We start from the raw sequence: 18,659 nt of genomic DNA, 5'->3' as shown, positions 1-18,659 counted from the left end.
TTTAACAGTTGAGCTTTTTATGATTAAGATTTAGACACTTTTCTCTCTTTGTTTCTCTAAGCATTCCTTAAGTGTTCCTTTTATATAAATTACAGGAACCAATGGTTCTTGAGGTCTAAAAAGTAATGAACTAAAATGTGTAGATGTATGTATATTTTCTACAGCAAAACAACGCAACAAAATGGTGCAAATATTGCTGTAAATTTTGAGTAAATTTGACATTAAATCAGTAATTTTTGGCCAACAAGAATGGGAGGTAAAATTTAAAATGACAAGTAAAAAATCTGATATTCCATGACTTGGACAAAAAATTTAAAAGTAAAATTCCCAGATTTTTAATGTCAGAAAAAAAATGCTTTAAATATTGCTGTAAATTTTAAGAAAATTCACCAAATCTGGTATTTTTGCCTGCAATAATCTGACATTTTGATAAATGGGAGTGTTTAAATGTTAAATGTTTCAAATAACAAACAAAAATCTAATATTCCATGACTTAAAAAATAAAAATAAAATAATAAAATTCTCAGATTTTTAATCATAGAAAAAATTATTGAATTATAGAAAAAAACATGCTTTAAATATTGCTGTACATTTTAAGAAAATACACCAAATCAGGTATTAATTATGGAAAAATTATAGATATTTTTTATTAAATATTGCTGTAAGTTTTAAGAAAATTCACCAAATCAGATATTTTTACCAGCGATAATCTGAAATTTTCATAAGTAGGAAATAAAATTTAAAATGACAAACAAAAGTCTGTTAATTTTTATAACTTAGATTAAAAAAAATTCATAAGCACTTTGTTTTAATATCTGAGAATAGATATTTTATAATATTTCAGAAATTACTTGACCAATGGGAACCCTGAATAGTAGAATGTTTGGTTGGGGTAAGCAGAATAAGTTGATGCATACTTGCAAAGATACTTATATGCTGTACAATATGCAGGGACAATTTAAATACAGCGTTAAGTCATAATTTTGAACTTCACTGTATATACACTCTCCAAAGCAAAGGCAAACGTGTGTACCAAAAGTGTCTACATTGGTTAACTTAATAAATATTAGTTCCTAAACATGTAAATGGTAATTTTTTGGAACTTTTTAGGTACTAATATGTACTCAAGCTACAAACATGAACCTTTTTTTTTTAAATTACCAGGTTTATACCTTTGCTTCTGAGAGTGTAGTGATTGTAACTGTCATTGAATTGTACATGAGTGATTCCTGAATTCCAAAAAAACATTACGCAGGGCTTGAACGTACTAACAGGAACGACAAACACAAACTCCCATTGAACAGCACAGAATAAGGAGCATTACTCTCCCCAAGCTAGATGAATGACATCATCATCACAACAGAACCTCGGGTTATGTTTGGCAGTACAAGTACAAACTTTACAGCGTTCAATACTAAACAAAATGGCATCGTTAAACCAAGAAGATCGAGAGGAAAACACTTCGGAGACAATTAGAAAAACACATCAACAGTTAAAAACAGCATTTTGTTCATATAAGGCAAAATCAGGTCCTCTCACAGTGTAGTGTTCAGCAGGTTTCTGCAGCAGCTCTTGGGTCACCTTTACTGACCAATGTTGAAGCGTATACATTACAGCAATGGAATCTTCAATATGAATAAATAACATACGCAAAACATAGCTAAAAGTCACATGACAGTCCACAAAAACACCAAAATCTTGGTAGAATTCAATCGAGAGACTGCTGTCGTTTTGCAAGAATTTCATAAAATCGCTAGCAAATGCTAAAAATAAATATGATAACACCAATCGTGACATCATTGAGATGTTACAAAATGCTAGCAAATCGAAAACGCTATGGAAGCCATTTTGTAAAAGCAAACGTATGCCTTCCAGTGTACAACGAGCAACGCTCCCTTAAAACCCTTGATATACAATCTGGGGGAGTAGTGCTCCTTACGTACATATGATTAAATAATATTTAGAGCTATAATTATAAAAAAATCATTAGAATATTATAAATACACGATATAAATAAATGTTGATTTCACACACATGAATAAACAGGTCGAAATTGTGTAAACAAACAAACATATGTATGAAATTTGGCAATTCACTTTAACGTTACATAAAATACTGAAGGAAACGTAAATATATAGAAACGTAACACAATAACAGCGTGATTGGTAAAACGAATAGTATTAACACGACACGACATAGACTGAGACGAACGCAAAATGGACGTTAACAACTAACGCGGATAACTAAAGTTGAGCGTATAAAGAGAGTGGGTGGTGGATGGTATTGTGCATTGGAAGCCATCCATTGTGGATACGGCACTTCCACTTCCACCCCAGCCCATCCCCAAACCCTAGCTGCCTGCCACCACCAGCCCCAGGCCATGAGTAGTTTGGCAGCATGCTGTTAGATGGGAAGGTCGGGGGACGGCCACTGACCAGATGGTGAACAGAGAGGCCATGCAGCAGAAATGTCTCGCTTAAAATTGCATTCAAAGGTTCACAGTCGATCCATGCGGAAAGTGTCCTCGGTGGCCGGGTCGGCGAGAACCATGTCTGGGTCGTTTAGCATGTGCAGTCCGTCCAGTGTCAAGGGGTCGATCTTCAGTTCGTCCAATGGGAACTGCGAGTCCGCATCAAAGCTGACGTCACCAACGCCGGCCAATGAGCTGGTGAGGTCTTTGGAGAGACTGGGAGGAGACTCCCCCGTCACTGATGTGGGATAAAGCAAAATATGCAAATTAGTGCTTACTTACGCTTTGGCTGCGTCCGAAACCGCATACTTCCATACTATATAGTACACTAAAATCAGTATGCGAGCCGAGTAGTATGTCCGAATTCATAGAATTCGAAAATCAGTATGCGAGAAGTACCCGGATTACTTACTACTTCCGGCGAGATTCTGGAGTGTGCATCCCATGCACGATGTGCTATCCCACAATGCCCCGCGAGAGAATTCATGAATGGAAGGGAAGCAACGCAACTGACGCAGGTAGGTCACGTGACCATGACAAAATGGCGGATGTAGTACGTCCGAATTTCATTCATACTTCTCACATTCATACTGTATAGTGTATCTAATTGCCGAGTAGTACGTTTAAATTTGAATGCAGTACCTACTGAGTAGTAGGCGGTTTCGGACGCAGCCCATGTCTACACTAATACCGTTTTCGTTTAAAGGTGCCGTATGTAAGTTTTTGACTTTTCTAAAGCATGAAAATACCGTAATATGTTTGCAGAACATTGCTAAAGTCAGTTATTCTGTTATGAAAATATGAAATAACTCTTTCACACATTCTGACCTGACTGTATGTGTGAACAGGCCCTTTTTGAAAATACTGGTAAATCCGTTCCAGCTATCTTCTGGAAAGAGAAGTTGTATCTTTACTGGTAATTTGCCAGAATGCTGCGCCGTGTGACTGCAGAAGGAAGATTGACACAAAGAGTGTGTTCACGTCTAGAATGCGCTGACGTGAGACGTCTACTTTGGGATAAAAGCCTTTGGATATTCTAGATACATTTAGCTGCTAGTTGTCAGTCAGATAATGTTTCTATATTCCTTCCTAATGCCAACTGTGTAAATAATTATCATCGAAGTTGTTCACAATACTGATCCATCCACAGAGTTTGTAATGTAGTCAAATGTTTACAAATACAAGCCGAGCCATTTAGAGCTCATTTCTGCTTAATGATGTCAGAATTTACCGGTATTTTGGAATGGATGTGTGAACGGTCTTTTCCGTAAAAATTCCGTAACGTCCTTGTCTGTGTGAACAGCACTTTTTTGAATTTACCGATAAAGTTGTTACAGATATTTCCCGGATATTTACTGGTATTACTGTGTGAAAGCGGCTTTTGTTTTGGCCCAGTGCCAGGTTAACCAATTATATTTCAGTACCCCGGGTTTCCTTTGTGGAAAATAGAACATTTGATTCATTCAGTCAGGAAGGATCTCAAAGCATGTCGACCACAATGTGACCTCTGATGGACAGTTGTAGCCCCGAAATGAGATGCAGCTTCAGAGTTCCACATGCATAAGCAATTTGGCATTTTGCACCAAACGAAACACGACAGCAATTTAAATACAGCCATTCAGAAGCACTCACTGCACTCCAACGAAAAGGTAAGGTTTATAATCTAATTAATACATATTAAACCTCTTTAACATTATTAAATGTAGATTCTGAGTCACTGATATGGGTTGGTTTGCACTGAGTCACAGCTCTAAAGTTCAATTTCAAACAGTTGATTTTTTTTTTTCAAAATCTGAGGTGAACTATATGCTGCTGCTTTCAGTAGTTTGGCAATAAATATCAAGTTAAATGGCATTCAAACTCACATTATTAGCATTTAACTCTGAATAAAGCACATGAGGTGTACATTAGGTGGTCATTGTCAGTATTCTGTTGTTCAGCTGCAGAAAGAAAAGCTGTTTCTAATATATAAATTTCAGCTGTTGGTTAAAACAAAACTCCTTTTAGTATGGAAAATATTCTTTCTATTGTGTGCGGTTGCTTTTATTTAGAACACGACTCAAATCAGCCTTTAGACTCGACAGTTAGGCACATTTCTTTTAATGTCGTCAATCTGGCAACCTGCATTTGAAGTACATGCAATACTTAGCTCAACCATTGGGTGTCAAACTTACATACTGCACCTTCAGTGTTGGGCAGTAGCACCGCTACAAGTAGTAAAGCGTTACCCTAGCTTAACGTGGAGCTAGCATTGCTACTTTCTAAATCAAATAGCTTTTCAGTAGCGAAGCTAATTTTTAGTTGAGTAGCGCAGTAATGTTCACACAATGTTTAAAGTAAATGATCTAAATGTATTTATATGTATTTTTATAATCTGGGTAAGACTAAAAAATTTTTGTCCAATTAAACTTTGTCTGGTCGATAATTCCCATAGTTCTAATAGGTAGCCCAAAGTGTCTGTCAACAAATGGAGATTTGTCCATCTGTGCATCCCTGTTAACGCAGACTGATCCGCCGCACACGAGAGAGTGACAGCAGTAAAACCGAATGCTGAATCAAAACTGTTTAAAATCCTGAATCAATATTGGAGTGGATTTTATCACGATGGAGGAAGGATGACACCATGGCTGAAGTATTTCTTTTAGACAAGTAATGTTATGCTTTAAAAGTATTTTAGTTACACAAAGCTGATGTAGATTGTGTTGTGTTATGAATGGGTTATATGCACAGAAGTGTTGTTCAGCCACTGAAATCTTCCGGTGAAAGACTGATGTGACTAGTTCAGTTTCATAAGGTCCTTTTACAGCATCGATAACGTAGATTTTTATTTAGTTTAAGAACAAAACACAAGTAAACAGCGCTATTCCACCCAGCCTGCATTACTGAGGTGAAGCTGGTTTTATATTCACATTGGTTTATTTTTTAACAGTGACAACCTGTGACTAGATCCCTTTATTGTTTACCATGCTACTTTGAATATTCGGTCTGAAATAGCATGTAAGTATGGCTTAGTAATAAGTGTAATTCCTGCACACCGCCAGCCAACCGCTAAGTATACTGTAGTCGCTTTAGAACAAAGCGTGTGATAGAGACCAGCGATCCTTGCATGCATGAAATATAGCACATTATGATAAGTTTTCTGCTACACAACTGAACATGTGCTAGATGTAATAATGAATTACATACAATTTTATATAATATAGATCATATAATACTTTAAAGTTTTCTAACTGCCGATTGACATGATCTAGTGGGTTGTCTACAGTCATCTTAAAGGTGCGCGTTTGTGATTTCAGGAGGCGTGCTTTGGACAGCAGGGGAGGGACTGTGTTTTCAAAGCTAACATTAGCATTTTGGCAGATCACCTACTGCACTATTAAAACGTGAAGTTGCAAAGATTTATTTGCACAGGTGAGGAAACAAGAAAAAATGTAGGTTGAGAATAATTTGAATCCTGACTCCCAGAATTGGAATTGAATCAAATGGTGTAGTACTTACAGATTCCCACCCCTAACATGCACGATGCATGAATCCAACATCATCTGCGGGAAAAGGCAGTGTCTTGTGAATGCAAGTATGACAATTAGCGGAAGCTACAAATACAAAAGTCTTTTAAAAATTTTAAACGGATATTTTACTTATATATATATATATATATATATATATATATATATATATATATATATTTATTTATTTTTTTTTTTTAAATGTATCGATTCACTACAGGAGACCTTTACACCCCATTCACATGGGGCGTCAGCGTCAATGCTTTCCTTTTACTTTAAATGGGTGACGTCAGGCATTGTCGAACTGCGTCGTCTGCGCCGCTTCAGAGGCATTGCTCGCTGCAGAAGTTGGGTCTAGCTCAACTTTTCAAGCGCCGACAGAAGCGTCAGCCAATCAGATCGTTGTATGCAAATACACCAGCTAGACAGTGGCGTATTGCTGTTGAATGACGATTCGCTCAGCCCCAACTTCAGACACGCCTTCAACGTTGACACTGAAGCCTCGTGTGAATGGGGCATTACTCACTCCCTGGAACCGTGAGGCACTTTTTATCATGAATGAATGTGCTTAAATGGATTAATTTTTGACAGAAAAGAAACATCCTCCTGTTGCCAAATCGTAGGCTAATTTTCATTTTCAAGTGAACCAACGCTTTAATGATCAATACATTATGACAGACTTCATGCTGATAGCAAAAAAACGCATGAAAAATGTGCATACTTCCACATTCAGACACTGAATGCACTGCACCACAGATGATTTGTGCTGAAACAGTGTATGTATAATATGCATTATTTGAATTAAGAACCGCATATTGTTTACCCAGGGTTCAGAATGACTGACAGTTGACTGTTACAAGTGCAAAAACATCCAGAATTTCATCTTAACTTTGTTAACATTCTCCCTCCAAAACTAGTTCTTGTTACATACACTACCTGACAAAAGTCTTGCTGCTTATCCAAGTTTTATGAACAACAAATAATAACTTGACTTCTAGTTGATCGTTTGGAGTCAGAAGTGGTTTTTATGAAAGGCAAAGGCCTCTAGATTACGCTTACTTTACCAAAATAAAATATGATCATGGCTTGATTTTTAATTATTTAATTAAGACAGTAAGGTCTGACTTTGCTTAGACAAAAGTCTTGTTAACAGAAATAATGTACAGTATAAAACAGGGGTGTCCAAACTCAGTCCTGGAGGGCTGTTGTCCTGCAGATTTTAGCTCCAACTTGCTTCAACACACCTGCAGGATGTTTCTAGAAAGCCTAGTAAGAGCTTGATTAGCTAGCCCAGGTGTCTGACTGAGGTTGGAACTAAACTTTGCAGAACACCGGCCCTCCAGGATCGAGTTTGGACATGCCTGGTATAGAATATAAAGTCATGGTGCAGTGGGAAAATGACTCCCATGAGCTTGGAGGACTGCATCCATACATCTCTGCAATGACTCAAATCACTTATTAATAAAGTCATCTGGAATGGCAAAGAAAGCGTTCCTGCAGGACTCCCAGAGTTCATCAAGATTCTTTGGATTCATCTTTAATGCATCCTTTTTCATCTTACCCCAGACATGCTTAATTATGTTCATGCCTGGTGACTCGGCTGGCCAATACTGGAGCACATTGACCTTCTTTGCTTTCAATAACTTTGTTGTGGAGGCTGAAGTATGAGAAGGAGTCCTATCCTGCTGAAGAATTTGCCCTCTCCTGTGGTTTGTAATGTAATGGGCAGCACAAATGTCTTGATACCTCAGGCTGCTGATGTTGCCATCCACTCTGCCGATCTCTCACACGCCCCCATACTGAATTTAACCCCAAACCATGAATTTTTTCTCACCAAACTTGACTGATTTCTGTGAGAATCTTGGGTCTATCCGGGTTACAATAGGTCTTCTGCAGTGTTTGTGATAAATGAATTGCAGTTCAACAGATTGAATGCAGTTCAACATAAAAAGAAGTCAAGTCTATTATTTGTTGCTCTTACACTAGGATCAACGACAAGACTTTTGTCAGGCAGTGTATAGGTGAAGTATCTCGATAAATTACTGTACCTCTGTGCCATTTCTCAGAACGACAAGCACAATACCTGTGAGAATGATGTTGGGGATGTTGCCATGGCTACTGTAGCTCAGCTGCTGTGCGTCCTGCTGACTGCTGTGGCTCCCAGTTAAACCCATCATGGCGGCCTGTGTGTAGTTGAGTGTTGAACAGGGACTAGTGCTTCCTGGATTCTCCATCATGTTCATGTTGAACTGCTCCAGCTGCACGATATGCAATAAAAAAAGAAGGTCACACTTTATTTTGATGGTTTGTTTGTTGAATTTAAGTTACATTGCATCTACATGCCAACTGATTCTCATTAGATTGTCAGTAAACTGTTAGGTTGAGGTCAGAGTTAGCGTTAATGTAGAAGTGTAAACTAAGGTTGTCTTGGGTGATAATTTGGATTAGTCGATTGGCTATGGTGTATGTTTTTGGACAGTGGGAGGAAACCGGGGAACTCAGGGGAAAACTACGCAAACACGGCGAGAACATGGAAACTCCACAGAAACGCCAAGCGACCCGATAGAAGGTTGGACCAGTGGTGTTTTTGCTGTGAGGCAACAGTGCTAGCCACTGGGCCATTGTGCTGTGGCAGGTAGGGGTGGAAGGGGGGGGAAACTTCAAGACGAAGATAACTGGAGTGAAAACTTTGGTTGTTTATAATGCTTCCGTAATTATCTAATAGGGCAGATTACTGAGCTAATGAGGTGTCAGCCCTGTTGATCATAAGCACGTGATCCTCTCGAAATTAGTTCACAAATAAACCACACTTATTTTTGCTGCTCACGCAAAACAATAGTCACCAACCAATGAGAGTGATTGAACATAAGAAAGCCGATTGGCTGAAATTATTCCAATAGTTAAAAAATAGACTTTTTGCTGGTAAAACACGAATATCTGACATTTTCCGAAACAGGATCTGGCTCAAATTAAGCACCGTCAATAATGTTACCTGTTGAGCATACATTTTCATAACACACAAAATCTTACCAATGATTTGTTATTCCTTTATGCTTTGTTTTCTTTGTTTGCTTGTTACTACACACGTACGCAGCGCAAAAGTCCAGCATCTTAAGATTGGCTTTAGTCTTGACTAAGTGCGGTTGAACGACTTTTGTCCTGGGAGCCATGTACCAATTTGGCGACAGTACTGACACATGCTCAAGGCCCATATGCTATATGTAATAATTTTATGACACGCATTAATTTGTAAAGTTTTGCTTTAATCTAAGAGTGCTTTCACACCTGTGAATCGATTCAGTTGTTCCGAAACAGACATTACAAGTGTTACATTGTTGCTCTTTGCTCTTGGTGCGGTTCGCTTTCACACTGCAAAGTTTCTAATCGAACCAAAAGAGCTAAAACAAGTCACGTGTGAGTAAACTCTCTTCACATTGGTCAGTGTCAGGGTTTATTTTGCAGAGTCCAGCTTAGCTGATTCAGGAGAGGTGGTGGTTTGGTGGTGTTTGACATGGTGCACGCGACGTGTCTGAAGAGAGAGATGCGGTGGGGAGGGGTAAGAAGGTTGCGCGACGTAGCCTATTTGAGGACCAGGAGGGAGACGCGCGATTATTACCCGGAGATTATCACCCATTTGCGGGCATCCAGAGATTCGCGAAACTTCCATGAAGATAATTCTCTCTTCATATAGCCGTAAGCCTATTACATATCCATAAAACACTGTGATATAACCGCGCCCGGATCGTATCGCTTTCTTACTGCAATCGATCCGCTCCAGGGTTCGTTTCAATCGAGCCGAGACCACCTCATTCAAGCAATCTTGGAGCGATTACTTTGGCGCGGATCCGAGAGCGATTGCTAGTTTCATATATGCCAAACGAACCGCGCTAACTGGGCAAACGAGACAGGTTCTGAAACAAAAGTGTAGGTGTGAAAGCACTCTATGTGTGTATTGCTTACAGCACCTCCTAAATAAATCATAACGTCTTACTGTTTGTATATAACCGACAAATATCCCAGATATGCAAAATTTGACACTAATCTAAATCAAGCAGGCAAAAGCTAACTTCAGAAATGACCACAGTCCACTATGAAAGCAGAAAAATGAACTTATCGATGGTGTTAATATCTGTAAAATCACGTAACGTAGTTGTCATTTATTTAATTAGAAGATTGAAAAGGATCACATGTATAACAGTACCTGGTTTGACAGGGAATTGGTCTGTCTGGAGGGAAGTTGCTGATCATAGAACGAATCTCCAAAGATGCTGCCAACCACCTGAATATGCTTGTGAAGACATAAAATCCACATCAGCTTCTCATTTTTAACCGGTTTTCCCTCTGATTAACCAAGATCTTTTAGTCTGTGCTGTCTTTTAGCAGATTCTTGAACAAAGAGTGACAATACTATGTTTTGTGCATTTGCTATCTAATTATTAGAATGTGTTTCGTGTAGTGCAGGGCCGGCCCGTGGCATAGGCAGTATAGGCAAATGCTAAGGGCGCTGTACATCCAGGGGCACCAGAAATGAATTAAGTTGTTTTTGATTTTGATATTCCTGACACATTCAGTGATATACAGCAATAACTCAAAAACCTCTTACCCTAAAAAGATCTAAAGTGTGTTTCCTACAAAAAGACAAAGCTGGTTATGTTTCACAGCTGTCTTTTTCTTTTTTTTTTTTTTCGCTCGACATTACGACCACTGCTCCGTTTAGCCAGGAGAGCTCGCACGGAGTGGAGCTCTCAGTAAGAGACCGTCGGAAAAGTGCTTCTTTTTTTTAGTTTTTTTTTTTTGCTCTGTTTTTGCTCTTTTTTTTGTTTGTTTTTTGCGTGTTTTATTTTAAACACAACTAATTGTCTCTTAAATGAGAACAAACAGTTATTAAAGTAGTCGAATGCGTCATTCATACATTCATATAGATCTGTGCATTCTTACATTAACATCTCTGTTATCAAACAGAACACAACGAAAGATTCATCTGCTACTTTTCACTAAACAACTATACTAACTTTAATCAATATGCAAATACAATTAAAAGTTAAATAGATTTTATAGCTTTATTTAATTTCTGTATAAACCATTGTTTTTAATAAGTTAAACCTTTTATTTTATTGTCAATATTTTCTATTGTTTGCTATGTATTCTATCATTTGAAGCTATTTGTTGTCCCATATTTTTTACATCCCAACGTTGACAGATATGGCATAACATTGCTAATCAATAAATATCTATAGTGCTATCTGTTAGGTTTAACGTCAGCTAATGTTATGGAAGGGCATAGATGTTATGGAAAATAGTAATGGTAATGTAACTACCCCCATCATTCCTTCCTCAAGCAAATGTGTAAATATTAGATCTATTCAGCAATAATGTTAATTGCATTGGCATATTTATTTGACGTTTTCCCAGCTTTCCCAAACTGGTTAGGGCCGGGCCTGGTGTAGTGAAATTGAACATTTGTCAACACCCCTGTGAGTTGCTGAAAAAAAAAAAAAATAAATAATGAAATGGCGAATTAAATTATAAATGTTATGCTTACTTGTGGTGAACCACCAGGTGAGAAGCCCTGATTGGACACTGGAGATGTTGGGGACTGATTTGTTGAAGAGCCAGGCTGACTGCGGTACTGTAGAGGAAGAATTACAGGATTTGGTGAATTTGTGCAGAACTGAAATGACCAGGTCTACCTAAAGTAAAATGTAAGACATACCGAGTTGGAAGTTCCACCTGTGGTTGTCGGTGATTGGCTGGCAAGAGAGGTCTGGGTGGTGCTGGGGGTGGAGCTTACGGTGAGGGGCGGGAGCCGTATGAGACGGATGTTCTGAGGGAGGGTGTGTGGCTGCTTCTGCAGGTCGTTCAGTAAACTCAGCAGCGAGTACTGAGACAACTGCTGCTCCAGTAACAGACTGTCCATCGTGATCGGCTATGACGACAGCAATGTTAAAATTAGACAATTCTATATACATTTATAAATTTCACAATACATTCATTCATTTTTCATCGGCTTAGTCTCTTTATTTTTCAAGGGTTACCACAGCGGAATGAACCGCCAACTTATCCAGTATATGTTTAACGCAGCGGATGCCCTTCCAGCTGCAACCCAGTACTGGGAAACACCCATACACTCTCATATACTACAGCCAATTTAGCTCATTGAATTTACCAACAGCACATGTCTTTAGAGTGTGGGGGAAACGGGAGCACTCATGTGGAAACCCACGCCAACAAGGGGAGACCATGCAAACTCCACACAGAAATGCCAACTAACCAAGAAAAGGCTCGAACCAGCAACCTTCTTACTGTGAGGCGACAGTGCTAACCACTGAGCCACCATACTGCCCAGTTTCGCAATACATGTTGTTCCAAAGTATCCTTACAGAAAATCTTAATACTAATGTTTATAATTTAACTCGGAATCTTCCAGGACGTGTTGCAGTGTTTAGCTTTAACTTCCCATAATACACCTGTTTAGCTGGCAACTAGCTCTCTGCAATTCTCACATGGTCGCCCACTGAAGCTAAGCAGAGCTGCGCCCCATCAGTACCTGGATGGGAGACCACATGGGAAAGCTAGGTTGCTGCTGGAAGTGGTGTAAGTGAGGCCAACAGGGAGCGCTCAACCTGAGATCTGTGTGAGTCCTAACGCCCCAGTATATTGATAGGGACTCTATACTGCTCAGTGAGCGCCATCTTTCAGATGAAAAGTTAAACCAAGGTCCTGACTCTCTGTGGTCGTTAAAAATGCCAGGACGTCCTTTGAAAAAGAGTAGGGGTTTAACCCCGGCATCCTGGCCAAATCTGCCCACTGGCCTCTGTCTATAATGGCCTCCTAACCATTCCCATATCATAATTGGCTTCATCATGCTGTCTTCTCTCCACCAGAGAATATTGAGGTCTGGATGCTGCACACTGGTGGGAATTGTAAGGAATATTTACAGTAGGGATAACTGTAAGGAATTATTATTAATATTATTAATTGTCTGGAACTCTCTAGTATGCTTAGTAAGACCATGGCTGCTTTTGAAATGGCAAACTTGCCTATACAGATGTTCCAATACCCTTTTTTCCTTCGCGATACAGATTCCGATACCTGAGCTTAGGGTATCAGTGATACCGAGTACTGATCCGATACCGGAATTTGTATCTGTAGGAACAGTTGTGTATACTACTAGCCCTGATTAAATTAAGAGAATTAATGTACGGTGTGCTTCAGACGTATCCATTAATAAAACATGAACAGACAAATATAGTGAACTAGAGTCTTTTTATTCTCTGACATTTTCATTATTAGATATTCAACAGTAGTATTATTAACTGTACTGTGCTGAAACAAGATGAGCCACAAATCAAACACTGAAAGAAAAAATGTAGGTTTCACAGTGTAACTATAAAAAAATAAAAAAATGAAAACATAATAAATGAATAGGAATAATATAGAAAAATAACCTCTTTAAAAACTTACAATTCAGAAACATTTTTTAAATAAAATAGCATTTCCTTCTTTCCATCTTCTTTTTCGATGCTCTAACAGTGGTTGTTCATAGTTAAATTTACATCGGATGTCGCTATTGTTGTCTATTGGAAGGAGTAAGTCAATAGAGCCATTTTGGTACAGGTTAGCGCTCCTTTGAAATGAATGTGGGACCAAGGTGCAGTGGCCATCTGGAGCCAGAGGTATATACACAAATATACATACATCTATGATCGAGAGTTTTCCCGGTGGCCAGAACGCAAATATCTACATCAATGAATAAGTGACCACACAGGCATTGCCGACAAAGAGCATGTGTTGGAGTGCATGAAAATGTATCATCATCCCTCCCTGTCAAATTTGACCTAATCCAAAAACAATGGTCCCAACGTATTTCCTGTTTTACATTTTTAACCTCCATAGCTTCCAAGAATGTAAACAGAGCCACATATTGATAAATAATAGCTGCGTCCCAAATGGCACACTATGCACTCATGCACTATGTACTTATGCACTTACACACTCAACAGGATAGTATATGTATGTAGTGTCGTCCCAAATGGCACACTAATATTTTTTTACTAAGCGGAAATTCAAACTGTTTCTTTGATGATGTTTGACAGTCGCCAAATCAGTGAAATAAACAACAGAATTTATCAAATAATACCTGCCGTGAGTATAACCGCATACACCATAGGGAGGCGCTATAATCACTCTCGTAGAAGAATTTTGCTTTCACCATCCAAAATAAATAAAGTTATCCAACATGTGCGCCCGATAGCTTCGCCCCTTCCGCTACGTGAGCAAACCTGCGGATGTTGAGTGCGTGAAGTGTCCATCATTACACACTTCTTTTTAGCAGCTGAATGAGTGCATCATCCGGGTAATTAAAGTGCACTTATTATTTTTAGAGTTTTCAGTGTGAAGGCACTACTTACACTATTTATACTACAAAATGGCGTAGAATAGTGAATAAGTATGCAATTAGGGACGCAGCTAATGTGATGAGAGCTGTTTTTACATTACATTATAATTGCAGTTATGAAATAGTTTGATAACAAGCAGGAAATGTTCATGGGCCAATGACATAGCCAGATTAAAACAGTCTATTTAAGATATAAATTTAAGACTTTTAAATTAAGCATTTGTTATCTTAATACAATTCAGTTTTAGAAAGCAGCACAGTAGTTATTGAAATAACACTATAAACTTTAAATTCACTTTCAAGGTCCTGGTTGTTTTATAGTATTTTCCAGGCATTGAATTCATATGTCTGTAACTCTCAGGGCCTACTCACACTATGCCATCCATACCGTGCCCAGACCCGTTTCCCGGATCGTTTGAGAAGTGTGAGTGCGCTGAATCGGGCTCCAGCACAGTTTACTTGGCTGGCCCTTGCCCGGTTGGAAGAGGTGGGCCTGAGCGTGGTTCACTTGGGCTTTGGCGCGGTACACTTGTGTGTGAGTTAGGGTTGTAACGGTATGAATTTTTTACGGTATGATAATTGTCTGAAACAATACCACGGTTTGACGGTTTCGCGGTATACGGTATGTTATAAATGTTACAAAATAAAAGAACAGTGAAGCAAATTTGACTTTTTGCAAATAATATATTTTCAGTTACTATAAACAACACCACTTACAATGAACAAATAAAAAAATAAGAAAATAATAAATAATGTGTCAAAGTCCAAATAAAGTCCAAATAAACATGGTGCAAATCCTCAGTAAAAAAATAGATATAAATATTTACTATACTATAAATAGTTACATAACGAAACTAGATTCAATATGGAACATCCTTAGGTTTTATGTGCCAGCATGGATATGGTTGTCTGTGGATATGGATTTGGATTTGGTTGTCTGCAATGCAGACAAACAGCTGCACCTTCATTTGTGTCTTTTGAAAACAGCAAGAGCAGCAGTTCGTCTTTGCTGTGTCACTGTTTTGTCATGTTTCTGTGCTGCTGTGGATGCAAAAGTACTTAGTATGAGAATTATTTCATGCAAAACTTTTTTAAAGACCGGCTGTCTCGGTCTTTAAGGGTTAAAACCGTTGATATGCAATTGTTCATGGTATGATAATCGTGCACGTTCAAATCGTGGTAGACCGTCATACCGGTATATTGTTACAACCCTAGTGTGAGTGCAAAACGCGCCAAAGCCCGAAACTGAAAGCGAGACGTGACTTTTAAGGGGCTGTTTCATATGGATTTATTAATCTTTCTTACTGTTCAGTGAACGCAAACTGCCGTAGTTTATTACAGACGAGAACACACTGCACGACAGCTGTGCGCCTTCAGCAGACCTCCTCATCCCTCCAGCACGAGAGCATTATGATTGTTTATGAGCGCCAAAAGTGGCGGATCTGTTCGGCAAAATATCTGACTGTGTGTCCCCGCATCCCTAAGGACTGTTTGGCGAAATATTTGACTGCATGTCACTGTATAATAAACGACTGAAATGATATAACTAGAGAAATCTCGACTGTGCTGCTGAGTGAAAGAGCGCTTCTCACTGAACAGCGCAGCAGCGATGACGCAAGCGTGCCGAGGCCCATTTGTGGTGTGAGTGCGGGCCGTCGGGGGAGACGGGTGGGGGGACAAGCGTGCTTTGGCCCGGTTCGAGGCAACTGTACCTAGTGTGAGTACAGCCTCAATGTACTTTCAAGAAGTCTGTGAACCCTGGTTTTCATAAGTTGCTACATATTAAGCTCTCTCAGCCACCATAGCTGAGCTATACAGTGTACATTTTAACTGGAATGCAAGCAAAATTGATATTTAGAAGCTGGCTTACCTGTGCAATTGGTATTTGAGGAGAGGCAGCAGGCGGTAGTGTGGGTGTGGTTTGCTGTTGGCTGAGGCTGGGTGAGGGGGCGGAGCCTGTGTGCTGGGCTGGAGGGGAGGGAGGAACGTGACTGGCAGCACTGATCCCCAGGTGGGTCAGATTGGTGGTCAGGTTGCTGGTACTGCTGGAACTGGATGTAGGAAAGGTAATAGGGTCGTCCGGATCCAGTGGGGTCGGGAGGGGAGGAGGGAACTGGATGTTTGTCAGATCAGGTAAAGAGCCGCCTGTGCTGTGAGCACCTGGCATCAAGGAGCAATTCATTTCTTCATCGGGAGAGGGAAATATGCTGGTGAATAAAAATGACACAGAATACATAGCGAGATAAGCTATGGTAATGTTGGTGGGTGTTATTTTTAGATAATGGCTGACACTTTCTACTCATGTTAGAGGCTAATAAAACAAATAACTTACTTAATGCCAGGAACATCACAGGAATCTGTGAGCAGAGATGTCTTGGAATCATCTTTCTCCATTTCTGATTCAGCGTCCTCTGTGTCCGGAGGGGTGAGCAACAGCACTGATGAAACACAGATATGGAGGAAATAGCGGTTACGTCATTGTAAATGAGGAAAAACACCTTACATGTTGGTGTATGATTTACTGAGTTTGATGTTACTGTGAATTGTGTGAGTTTTTACAGGGCACCTATGGTGAAGCATCTACTTTTCAAGCTGTTTGGACAGACATGTGTGTAGGTATAGTCCGCCATATTGGGGTGATATAAACACACCCAGTGCTTTTTTTTTTCAATTTACCAAAATAAAAACGGTGGACCAATTTGAGCGGTTTTCAAAGTGACCACAACTTGACGTAGGAGTGCGTTCCCCACGCCCACCAATATTGATTGACAGACGCATTACCATATCCTCAGTTTGTTGTTTCACGTCCGCCATTTTCAGCATGTGAGTCAAAGCGATGTCAAAATCAACCTTTCACATCATAATATTCATTAATCTTTTAAAAGGGCTACACTGCAAAAAAAAAAATCCGTAATTTTACGTTTAAAAACAAAAAAAAACGTCAAATAACGGCCGTTAACTTCAACCCAAGCTCATTCTGAAAATGTAGTACCGTGGACGTTTCTGGAGACAGCGGAATATGTCCCGGGAGGTACGTACGGCTGCATTTATTTTTTTCAAGCGAACGCTGCGGGGCGGTGTGACGCCGTTCCCTTTCGCGCTTGCCGGCCGACCGCTTACCTCCTTGTGGAGGGCTTTCCCGCTGCAACCCGTTTGTCCACTCAGCTCACCGTGTAACGTCGGCAGGCTCGAGATGCAGAGGGGGAGTTGACCACGGCGATCGATCGGTTTCGAGTCCGGGGAAGAGCAGTTCCAGCAATCAGGTAAGACAAAAACAGAATCCCAAAAATTAAGTGAACGAGTTTCATAACAGGGTGAGAACGCGGTGAAATCCGAAAACGCAGTAGAAAAAAATAAAAAAATCAGGGCTTTTCTTTTTTTGGACGGCTTTTGTAAACTGTTGCTCGGGTTTAGGGGAAGCGACCGGGCGGGCGGGTCAATCGGTAAAATTGGTTGGGTTCAGGGAAAGAGGAGGGCAGTCAGCCGATTGGCCGGTCGTGCAGTCAATCATCCGGTCAGTCGGACAGCGGCCTCTGGCGGGTTGACGCGAGAGTTCGCGCCTGCGAGAGACGTTCGAGATGAGAAATATCACACAACAGCGGCCTCTCGCGGATTCGCAAAAACAAAAACTGCAGCTGTACATACCCGCCGGGACGTATTCCGCGGTCTCCAGAAACGTCCGCGGGACTACGTTTCCACAATGAGCCTGGGTTGGTTAAATTACAGGAATGTACTGTAAAATAACAGGTTGAATTACAGAAATTTACCAGAAATTTAAATTTAAGGAAATTTCTGTAATTTAATGTCCGTTATTTTATGTTTTAAACTGTAAATTTACGGATTTTTTTTTTGCAGTGTACTTTTTACTCAAACTTTAAGTATTATTTACAACAGATTTTTTTACTCTACTTGAACTACATTTTGAGCAAGTAATCGTACTTTTACTTGAGTATGATTTGCAGTATTATTTCCACCACTGTAGATCAGTTAAATAACGCGCGATTCACATGGGCAGTCAGCGTCAATGCTTGACAGAGGACTTGTCTGAAGTTGGGACTGACGCGATTGTAATAGCAGCATCAGCCAATGAAATTAGACCACAATTGGCTACTGTCAGAGCTGGGGTATTTGCATTAAGCGATCTAATTGGCTGACGCTTCTGTTAGCGCTTGAAATATGAGAAATTCCTAACTTCTGTAGCAAACTACACCATTGAAGCAGCACATAGATCCAAAATTCAATTCAACTTAATGTCACCCATTCTAAAAAATGGGAAGCGCTGACG

General features: G+C 39.7%; 1 protein-coding gene across 1 annotated transcript in view; it reads right to left on the bottom strand.

The window, feature by feature from the left end:
- The window catches only part of crtc1b (CREB regulated transcription coactivator 1b), a 31,290-nt gene that overhangs the window by 1,078 nt on the left and 11,553 nt on the right, over window positions 1-18,659 (bottom strand). Inside the window, 7 exon segments of the mRNA NM_001365302.1 lie at window positions 12-2,708; window positions 8,060-8,234; window positions 10,178-10,264; window positions 11,519-11,605; window positions 11,690-11,902; window positions 16,245-16,581; window positions 16,707-16,812. Coding sequence (NP_001352231.1) covers window positions 2,497-2,708; window positions 8,060-8,234; window positions 10,178-10,264; window positions 11,519-11,605; window positions 11,690-11,902; window positions 16,245-16,581; window positions 16,707-16,812 — 1,217 coding nt within the window. The 3' untranslated portion in view covers window positions 12-2,496.

The sequence above is a fragment of the Danio rerio genome, chromosome 11 (assembly GCF_049306965.1).
Source record: "Danio rerio strain Tuebingen ecotype United States chromosome 11, GRCz12tu, whole genome shotgun sequence".
Lineage (NCBI taxonomy): Eukaryota > Metazoa > Chordata > Actinopteri > Cypriniformes > Danionidae > Danio > Danio rerio.
Note: the sequence above shows the minus strand (reverse complement) of the source record. Positions and strands in the feature narration are given on the sequence as shown.